This window comes from Populus euphratica, unplaced genomic scaffold (genome assembly GCF_000495115.2).
Source record: "Populus euphratica unplaced genomic scaffold, PopEup_1.0 scaffold50.1, whole genome shotgun sequence".
NCBI lineage: Eukaryota > Viridiplantae > Streptophyta > Magnoliopsida > Malpighiales > Salicaceae > Populus > Populus euphratica.
Window position 1 is genome coordinate 332646 of NW_011499870.1, and position 11500 is coordinate 344145.

The 11500-nt window shown below is 26.4% G+C and overlaps 1 protein-coding gene across 1 annotated transcript; it reads left to right on the plus strand.

Annotated features, from left to right (window-relative positions):
• The first annotated feature begins 653 nt into the window (after positions 1 to 653).
• On the plus strand, positions 654 to 2107 carry LOC105127020 (NAC domain-containing protein 86-like). Its single transcript, XM_011028095.1, has 3 exons — positions 654 to 879; positions 1113 to 1375; positions 1497 to 2107. The coding sequence occupies exons 1-3, from the start codon at positions 738 to 740 to the stop codon at positions 1866 to 1868; spliced, it is 777 nt and encodes a 258-aa protein (XP_011026397.1). The 5' UTR covers positions 654 to 737; the 3' UTR covers positions 1869 to 2107.
• The last annotated feature ends 9393 nt before the right edge of the window (positions 2108 to 11500 follow it).

Here is an 11500-nt window from a genome sequence, read left to right on the forward strand (position 1 = left end):
TCTAACGGTTAATAAATTGGATACGGACAATTTGCTCTCTGATCAATAATTTAGGAAGCCCTAGCATATTTTAGCCCTAAAAAATATAAAATAATGAAATGATAAGTGGATAATTTTAAAAGATAACTAGAGATACCACATTCATGAACCTAAAGCTATATAGAATCTTTTCAAACGATTCAACTAGTAGATTTTTTTTTTATTTGTCAAACATTACTGATGGAATATATCTATTAATTGTTTTTATGGTAAACTGGGACGGAATATTTTTAGTGGATGTTTTCGTTTTTTATTTTTTTATATTAATTTTTTAGTATTTTTTTAATAATTTTGATGTATTGATATAAAAATATTATTTTAAAATAAAAGGGCAGTTTTAAAAAGCACTGAAATTAAAACGGAACAATCACAGCAATAAATACTTTATTTACCTTTTGTTTTTGCATTGTTCAAAATGTTCATAATTATAAGCTTTCTCAAGTCATTGCTGACGACGTAATTTGTCTCCTAATATGGACCCAGCATGATTTCTTTTGTGAAGTGGAGACTGTAGCATCTCTCTCTTTTCGTCATGTGTCGTGTTATCAATGTTTGTGCTTTCTTTTTCTTCTTTACATCTTTTTCTATGGCTACCTTTTAGTTTCTCTCCTCTATATAAAGAAGCAACATTGCCGGTCATCTTTCATTGAATCAGGTCTATAAAACAAAAGGGAAATTAGGTCATTTTATACTTGAAGATGGTGCCTCATGGGTTCAGGTTCAATCCCACTGATGAAGAGCTCATCCAAGTCCTAGACAGAAAAGCTTCTGGCCAAGAAATGCCACTCCATTTCATTCTTGAAATGAATGTTTATGAACGTGAACCACAGGATCTTGAATGTGTGTAATATGCACTACTTACTACTCTCTTTGCTCTATATTGCATGTAGGGCTCAAGTTTTTTCTTTCCATTTCTCTGCAATGATGCATGTTAAATGCATGGTTTGAACCTATAGTTTGGCTAGATGTATTGTTTAGGGTTCAAGTTTGATAGTATCATAATATTCCATTATCTTGTCCATCCATGAAAATTTTCTACTTAACTTTTAGCTCTACAACATTTTTTCACACAGGGAATCAATCCACGGCTTTAAGCAATGGTGAGAGATTCTACTATTGTAAGAGGGAGATAAATGATTCAAGGGAAGTACTGGGTCGAGGATGGTGGAAAGCTACAAGCCATGTCAAGAAAGTTTATGCTAATGATCATCAACTTCTTGTTGGGAACAAGAGGCCTTTGACATTCCATAGGTTCAAGGACAATGAAAGAAACCGCAATAATGCCATCAAGACTAATTGGATTATGCATGAATATAGCCTTGAATCAAGAACCACGGTACGTACTGGCTAGTGATCAATATCTTTTGTGTGTACAATTCCATGCTAATCAGTCTTAGTAATTATATGCCAAAATCTCGTGTCTGTTTCATCAATTTGTACTACTTTTATTTTGTTAGGAGTGGAGGCTTTGCAAGATTAAATATAAGGGAAAACCAAGTCTGCAAGAAGAGATAGAGAGTATTAAGAAACAACATTCATCGAGGAATGATTTCGAAGCCGGTAGCTCGACAAATGCTGGTACGGAGCAGCACGAGGAGCAAACTTTGGTGCCTGCAGATTCAACAAGGCCACTGGATCATTATAACGGATATGATCAGCGACCTCATAATCAATGGAACAATATGCAGCAGCTACCACCATCTCCATATCATCCTTTTCTACCGGCATTGTGTACTAGTAGTGGCCACTATTATCTTAACCAGCAAGAAGAGTTAGAGCCCGCTGTTCATGAGCAGCCATTTCCTAGTCTTTGGTCTTGGGCGAACTAGGTTTTTGCTGTCTGTATTTTTAGTTTCTTCTAAGCTCTCTGTTTGCTGCATATGTACAAAACATTGTTTATTGTGTTTTCGGTCTAGCTGGGCGCGCAAGGATGTCTTGTTGACTTACTGTTTCTGGTCTAGCTAGGCAAGGATGTCTTGTTGATTTTCTGTTTCTCTAGTCATGTAGTACGTAGTTACTATGTTATCAAGAAATATGGTTTGCGCTTAATGGGAATGATAAATATTGTTCAGTAGTTGTTGATCTTCGTCTCATTCAATAATATCCACAAGCAGAAGGCCTTTGACAATTGATACCTGTAGCTTCATTGTAATTTGGTGATAAAAATTATAGCCAGAGAGATCGCTAGCTTTCCCTCAATACATAATAATTTATGGAAGATGGTGATCCTTTATGAATACGAGAAATGAGTATGTAAATTCACATTCGTTCATGAGAGGGAAAGAGATATTCTTCTGATTTTTATTTTTTTTATGTTTAGAGATGTTCTAGAATCAGTTTATATATACATCAAGATTAAGTTTTATTATAAAACAATTTTAATGATTATTAGACGAAGATTATCATTCCTGATAATTTGTAAAAAAAATAAAAATCTTTGCAGTGTGTTATTCATGTTATAGAATAATATAAATTATATCTTGAAATTTTCATCATTCCTGATAATTTGTAAAAAAAAAAATAATCTTTGGAGTGTGTTATTCATGTTAGAGAATAATATAAATTATATCTTGAAATTTCATCTAAAAATTAAAGTTTTTAGATTGAGATGATTTTTTAGCATAATATCAGAATCTTAATAACTAAGCAATCACAATTTAAGTTTTTAGGTTGAGATGATTTTTTAGCATGATATCAGAATCTTAATAACTAAGCAATCACGAGTTTGAATTTCATAATTTCTATTTATTTGATAAAAATCAAGTATAAAGTAGTCTAGACTTGTATAAGTTTTAAACTCAGAGACTTTCACTTGAGAGAGTATGTTAAAGAATAATATAAATTATATCTTGAAACTTCATCTAAAAATTTAAAATTTTAGGTTGAGATGGTTATTTGGCAACCCACAACAAGCTCAATAAGAGTTATCAATATCATTTTAACATTTATGTTCTTTCTAGGTTCTTAGGCAAAGCCTATAATTAGAAATTATCAAGTCTACCTTGATTTTTAAAACTTTTATATCTATATCATGTCCAAAATCTATCTGATGAAGGACTTTTATATAGTTCCTTCAATAATGGTAGGTATCCATGATGCTGATAACATGTTTCAATGAGATGTACCATATCCCCACAATAAAAGCATTGTGGTTTACTTCGAAATGAACCTAGGCGACGCTTGTCTTGATCATGGCATCGATTTTCCTATAGGCTATTATAAGGACGGTCTAATCTCTCCATCCTTCATGTTGTTGTAAATTAATTTGGTTTGTTGATGCTTCTTATAGTCATGGTTGCACTTCTACTAAAATTGGTGGTTGTATGTGTAGTGAGAAGTCTTTTTTTTTCTTGAAAAACAGAGGAGTATGCTTGAAATATAGAGGGAAGATGATTCATTAAAAGAATTTGCTCGCAAATAACACTATAGGATTCATTCTAACCTATCATGAACTACATTAGTTTTAGTTGATTTTGTTGGGCTCCATAAGATGCATCACTATAAAATGTTAGGTCATCCTGCAAGCCTTTTAATTTTGTGTAATAAGTAGAGACCGAGAGTTGTTCTTGTTGATGATAAGTAATTTTTCATTGAATTTCAAAAATGCGTGGTGCATTACTTTAAGAGAACCGTTCACAAAGATCTTCCAAAACTTCATGAGTTATAGCATAATAAATCACATTATTTGAGATTTATAGACTAAAGGTGTTGGTGATCCATGAGTAGATTATGTCATTGCAATGTGATTAAGTTGCATAACTATTATGATATGTTTCTTCTGATGAGGGTTTGATTGTGCCATTAACAAAAACCTAACTTGTTTTTAGAATTCAAAGCCATGGTCATAACTCTTTTCCAAACTGAATAATTATCTCTATTCAAAGGTTTGGAAATCAACATCAAACCTGGATGATATTTATGAATTCAAAAATTGGATTTTATATATATGTGTGTGCGCGTGCGGGTGTATGTGTGAATCAAGAAACAAAGATCCTCCTCCCTGATAATCTGCAAAAAAATACCTCTGCAATATGTTTACCCATAGTAAGCTCAACAAGGGTCAACATGATCGTTTTAATATTTATATATATCCTTTTCAAGTTCTTATCTCAGACAAAGCTTATAATTAGAGTTATTAAGTCTACCTCAATATCTAAAACTTTTATATCAATCTTTCTAGCATGTGAAGAGATTGTTTACGCAATAATGTTGTTTTAAAATATATATTATTTTTATGTTTTTTAGATCCATACACATGTTTAATCTTGTAAACAAACATGATATTAAAGGAATTTTATTTTTTAAAAACACTAATTTCAAGGTTCAAATTTAGAAAAATCAAGAAAGAATGAAAACACTAAAGTCACATGCAACTTTGAATATGGTTTCATCAAGGTACATGCATATAAGAAATAAAATATATAAAATGAAAAAATACAAAGAAAACTTTTAGATATGAGACATTAGAAAATTCATAAGTGTAAGAGAAATTAATGTGCTCACTGATTGTTTTAATACTTATGTCCTTCATAGGTTTTCATTCATATCAGACGAAGCTTGTAATTGGAAGTTATTCAGTTTATCCCAATATTTAAATTTTTAGATCAATGATGTGCTCAAAATCCAATATATGAAGGATTTTTGTAGAGTTCTTTTAACAATTGCATATTTCTTGTATTTTTTCTAGCATGTGAAGAGGTTGTTTGTTTATATGTTAATGTCATGTTTTAATTAATATATTATTTTTATTTTTATGTTTTCTAAACCTAACACGGGTTTATTCTTGTAAATAAATATGATTTTAAAAAAGTTCTATTTTTTAAAATGTTGACTTCAAGATTCAAATTTAAAAAAACCAAAAAAGAATAGAAACAGGAAAGCTCATGTCAACTCGATAGATTTAGTCCAGGTACATAGATGTATATAAGGTACAAAACATATAAAACAAGAAAATGCATGGAAAACTTTTAAATATGAAAAATAAAAAAATTCAAAAGAATAAGAGAAATTGTTGTGCTTGTTGATTATAATGGAGGGCAAAACCTTACATACATTACATGTTGGAATATGAATGCAAGCTTAAATATCAAAGCAGTAATCCATACAGTAATATAAAAAAAACAATCTGCAGAATTCTCCCGTTCATACTAATTTAGCTCAGCGAGTCAAGGCAATCAGATTTCGCAGAGATTTTCATGGTGGAAAAGTAAAGCACTCTTGCATAATCATTGAAGGTGATGTACAATGAATTAGCCTGAGTAGATTCGTTTGATGTGATCATAGAAAGAGTGATTGCATCAAATCCATGTATAATCTGCAAAGTGTTTGCGGAAAGTGAGTGAGGTTATTTTTTAAAAGTATATTTTATATAAAATAAATTTAAAATACTTTTAAAAAAATCAATTTCTTTTAAAAACGTTTTTATAGAGAAAAAACAATCGGTGGTTTAACCCTACCAGGAATTTATGTCCCTTTCTTCTGCTACAGACCCATGCATGGCCCGCGTTAAAAGTATTTTTTGTATTGTAGTAATTATTATGGTTATGTTATAAAAAATATTTTTAATTAATATTAATTTAGTATTTATATATATTTGGTTGAAATTAAAATTGAATAAAAAATAATTTAATATGTTTGTTAAATATATTTTTTGAATTAAGGTTATAAAATAACTAAAAAAGATATATATTAATGTTAATGGGTTTTAATTTAAATATTATAGATTTAACTAGTATTATTATATTATTATATAAATAATATTTTATATAAAATATTTTTTATTATTTCATTAACTTATCTACAATTTCATTACGTATGAAATTCATTTGATAAAGACTATGGTTTTCATAATTTTTTGAACATGCAATAAAATCAGGTAAAATATTATAAGAAACAAAATTGAAATTACGATCAAATTCCACAAATGATATGTCATCATGCAATGTTCATTTAATTTATATAATATTATTAAATAATATCAAATATTATTTTTTTAGTAACACATAATTTTAAAAAATTAATTTTTTTACCGAGATGGACGTGGTCCAATAAATACTATTCACATGAAAAATACCACAAAAATTCACATAGCATTATTTATGTGAACAGTGCTAGGTGAATGCTTCTGGCATTGCAGGTGAATTATAATTCACTTAGCATGGACATTATTGTGGACAATATTCAGGTGAATTATAAGAGAAGCAACTCCTAGCTGTTGTGTGCGAAATGCGACTCTGAAGAAAAAGGTTATAAGGCCCGCCAAACAGTAAATTGCTTTTTTCATGTTACCCAACATGGTTTACGCTGTTTGTTTTACTACGCGGTTGTTGTTGCGTTTCATTGAAAACATAGTTGACAGCTGTTTGGTAATAAAAAAAAAAAAGTTATTGTTCATGTTTTTTTATGTTTGTAATGCAGGTAATGAAAAACAACGAATTCATGCTTTTCACGCATGTGCATGCTAATTGCTCTATTCATGTTTTTTTTTAAATTTTTTTATATATATATTTTATAACTTCTTGTTTTGTTGGTCTCTGCAGCCTTTTTCTTTTGTAAAACACCCTCAATTATTTTAATTTTGTTGTTTCTCAAGAACATTTATTGTGTTAAGTGTAAGACTATATATTTTTTTTCATTGATGTTTCACTTGCGTTGTTCGCATGAACAGTGCAATTTTCTTGCACTGTTCACGTTTTTTTAGTGTGTTAAATTTTTTAATATTTTTTTAAAAAAACACTAGTTTAAAGTGAATTAAATTCACTCGCATTACGATGTGAACAATATTTTTTTTTTTGAAAAACTAGTATAGAGTAAATTAAATTCACTTGCATTGTAATATCAATTTTATACCTAATAATATTTTATCTATATTCAAAAATTTATTAAAACTGTAGTTCTTATCGGATGAATTTTATACGTAATAAAATTATAAATAGTTTAATGGAATAATAAAAAATATTTTATATAAAGTATTTTTTATTTCATAATGTAATATGAGTAATTAATTCTACAGTATTTAAATTTAAAATCATCAATATTAATATATATTTTTTAAAATTATTTTATAACCTCAATTTCAAAAGCATTCTTAACCAAACACATTAAACTACTTTTTCTCTGATCTCAATTTCACCCACAGTTTTAACCAAACACCTATTTTTTCAAACCAACCTCAACTAAAAGTACTTTTTATAAAATAATTTTTTTCAAACCACAACCATAATAACTATCACAAGACCAAACACACCCTTAAAAGTTAAAGCCACCACATAAATAAATACACACTAATTATTGTGTTTAAGGCAACATTTGATATATATTTTATTTAGCATATATTGATAATTAATTATACTTAGTAAAATAATTAGTTAAACTCTTTTTATTAAATAATAATAATAATGAGTTATACTGTACTTTTAATAATTTAATTAGCACTATAATTGCAATTTATTTTAAAATAATTTTACTTACATGTTAATAATTTTTTTTATTTTTTAAAAATTATTTTCAACATCAACATGTCAAAATGATTTAAAAATACTAAAAATATTTTAATTTAAAGTAAATAAAAAAATAAAAAATAATAATTTTTTTAAAAATATTTTTAATACACAAAAACAAACAAGCCCTTATCTTTATGATAATCTAAATATTTTTTTTTAAGATATGCTTTAATCTCATTATCATAAAAAATTAATTATCAAATTGATCAGGAAACTAGCTTATGATTTATAATTTTTTTTAAGAGATTATTAACAGAATATCCATCATTTTCTTAATTGTACTTGTTTGGAATTAATTAAACATGCTACGAAGTTAAAATTAAATAGGAGCATGGACAATCCCTCATTAAATAAATAAATAACCAGCACTTGATTTATTTATTATAATTGAAATCCTCATGATAACATCAATTGAATTCGCAGCACATTCATGAATTGTTTGTGTAATTAACATTAGCACCCATATGATTTGAATATTTTGTGTGAGTGTCGGATTTCAGTCCGACATAATGATAGTCAACGCATGCGTGTGCTCATGGAGTGCTGCATCTTGCCAGAATTTAATTCAGTTCAACTTTATAACTTAATTTATATACATGTAATAATTAAAATTTTATTTATATCCCATCAGTCAAACAAGAAAGTAAGTTTGTATAGTTATTTTTATTGTTATTATCTACTTTTTATTTTAATATAAGAACAATTGTATAGAAAGTCCTCCTAAGTTTCTCTTTGTGTACTGAATCCAAGTGTGAAGAATTTTCTTGAAATCTAATTTTAATTACCATGTAATTGTTCAAAAACGCTTTTTTAGTATATAATTTATTCCAAGACCCGAGTTGGATATATAACCTGAATTGACATATATTTATTAAAACAATCCTGTTTTTGTTTTTTTAAAGGCCAATTGTCTTATTATTTTTAAAAAATTAAAATTAAATATTTATTCTAAGTCAAGGATGAGTTACTTGGGTTCAAGATCAACCCATGTAAATCTGATTTAATAATTATAATTTTTATTCTATAATCACAGTTATACAAAACATCTTATTAGTTTTTTTTTCGAACTAAATCCAAACGAGGAGCATGTTTTTAAAATTTATTTTTAATTGATGTATAAGTTGTTTAAAAACACTTTATTGTGTATGACTTGGTACAAAACTCGAGTCATGATCTAAATATGTTAATATGGATTAATACAAATTTATTAAAATGATTTCGTTTCTATTTTTTGAAAGAGACAAAACACTGTTATTATTTTTTAAAATAAAATTAAAAATCATAAGTTTATTCTAGATAAAGGGATGAGATGGTTGGGTTGAAGATCAACCCATCATGTCAAGCTAGGTTTAATAATTGTAATTTTTATTATAGAAAAAATCTAGAATATGTGAGATTATAATATCTTTTCATTTGTAATTTATTGAAGAAGATATTTTTTGCCTTGATTATCCATGTCGGGAATAAATTTATTTTATTATATTATTATTTTTAAAAAGAATAAATTAATAGAATCATGAATTAACATATTAAATATTTTAATTTTGATTGGGTTAGGCTAATTTAAAAAAGCAGAAGGAAACCATTGTAATTTAATACATCAAATTATGTTGAGTGCGTTTATTACATTTAACAAGATGACATGTCTATGCATTGCTATGGGCCTATAAAATAAATGTACTTGATAGATTTTATAATTGTGAATCAGTGTTTGATAAGTGATAGAAACTAAAGGTATAATGAAACAAATATTTCATGATGGAAAAAAGAATTTAGCTTTTCTGTTAATAAAAGACAAAAAAAATTACAAAACCAAAATTTCTACCAATTTAATATTAAAAAAAAACAACAAAGATAATTTTGGAAGGAGAAAAAACTCATAAGAAAAAACGTTATAGCAATTGACAATGTTTTGTGAAGAAAACTACAATGTTTTTCCTAATAAAATAAAATAACCATTTAAAAAAATACTATAGCAATACACAATATTTTATGAGAAAACTTGCTTGCCCCATATGATTTAGCTTTATTGTAATTATAATTCTTAACCAACTTAATATTAAAAAAAAAATTAATAAAGATAATTTTGAAAAAAATTATAAAAAAGTCATATGGGAAAACATTACAATAATTCACAGAGTTTTAAAGAAAAAAATTACAAAGCTAAATTATTAATCAAATCAATGTTAAAAAAATTGATAAAGATAATTTTAAAAAATAAAAAAATAAAAAAATCATGTTGAAAACACTGTAGCGATTCACAGTGTTTTGTGATGAAAACTATAGTGCTTCCCTACATATTTTAGTCTTATTTGCAATGACTTATAGTTGTAATTCTCAAATAACTTAAGATTAAAAAAAAATTAACAAAGATAATTTAAAAAAATTATAAGAAGAAAAATCATATGGGGAGACACTGTAGCAATCCACAATATTTTGTGAGGAAAGGTACAGTGTTTTTCCCATATGATTAAGTTTTATTACCAAGTTAAACTCTAACCAACTCAATATTAAAAAATAAATCGACGAAGATAATTTACAAAAATATTATAAAAAATAAAAACACAAAGAAATTAGAAAAAAACTATGTAAGGAAAAACTATATCAATCCATAGATTTTTGTGAAGAAAAACTTGTATTTATTTATAATTGCAATTCTTAATCAGCTTAATATTTAAAAAATAAAACTGACAAAGATAATTTTAGAAAAAAACATGGCAAATCAGAAAAAACCATGTGAGAAAAAATATGAGAGCAATCGACAGTAATTTATGAGGAAAGTTACAGTGCTTTCCTCACATATTGTAACTATACATTTTAACTAGCTTAATATTAAAAAATAAAAAAATAATTTCAAAGAAAATCATAAAAAAAACCATGCGGATAAACATTGTAACAATCAACAATATTTTTTTTTAAAAAAATATAAACTAAATTCTCAATTAGCTCGATATTAAAAAAAATTGACAAATATAATTTTAAAAAATAAAAAAATATGTGAGAAACCACCACAGAAATCCATAGTATTTTAAAGGAAAAAAATTATAAAGCAAAATTTTTAACAACTCAATATTTAAAAAGTAAAATCAACAAAAAAATTTTGAAAAAAAATAAATGAAAAAATAGAGGAAAGTTGAAAAGAAAAAAATAATTTTAAAAAACAACAAAAAAAGAGGGAAAGTTGGAAAAAAATACAAAAAAAAACACTATTAATTACTATTGTAATTCACAGTCCATTTAGGTGTGGGGAAATAATGATTTCCCCACACCGTTTAGTTATAAAGAAATTAGCAAATATAATTTTAATAAATAAATAAAATAAAATAGAAAAACAATGCGGAAAACACCACAGAAATCCACAGTATTTTAAAGGAAAAAAATTACAAAATAAAATTTTTAATTAGCTCAATATTTAAAAAATAAAATCAACAAAAATTATTTTTTAAAATTAAAAAATAGAGGAAAGTTGACCAAAAAAAAGGAAAGTAATTTGAAAAAAAAGAAAAAAAAGAAAGTTGGAAAAAAAAAAGAGAAAAAAGGATTGCACTGTAGATTATTATTATAATCTATAGTGTATTTTGGTGTGGGGCTGACACTCTTTATCTATATTCATGTATAAGTAATTCACAGTGCATTTAAGTACAAGAAAACAATAATGTTTCCATATTTTTTAATTATATATATAATAAACCTGGTCAAATTTATTATCTTGTGTTTTGTTTTATATATCATTTTTTTTACATGATGCCATAAAAGAATGTGCAGGCTTCACAAGTGCTTCCTATAAAATTGAAAAGAACTAAAATTATGTAATGAAAAATATGTGTTTCTTTACTAAAATAAACAAAGACATATACTTACAAAACATGTAGCTTTTTTAAAGTAATGTTACTTACCAAATCAAAACTAAATCAATTTAATTTCATAATAAAAGTTTTTTCTTTTTGATATTGAGTCAG

What these genes read in the sequence shown, in the direction of transcription:
- LOC105127020 (XM_011028095.1), top strand. Translation starts at nt 738, where the DNA reads ATGGTGCCTCATGGGTTCAGGTTCAATCCCACTGATGAAGAGCTCATC. An exon ending in TGAACCACAGGATCTTGAAT is followed by an intron (nt 880 to 1,112) that starts GTGTGTAATATG and finishes TTTTTCACACAG; the next exon opens with GGAATCAATCCACGGCTTTA. An exon ending in GCCTTGAATCAAGAACCACG is followed by an intron (nt 1,376 to 1,496) that starts GTACGTACTGGC and finishes TTATTTTGTTAG; the next exon opens with GAGTGGAGGCTTTGCAAGAT.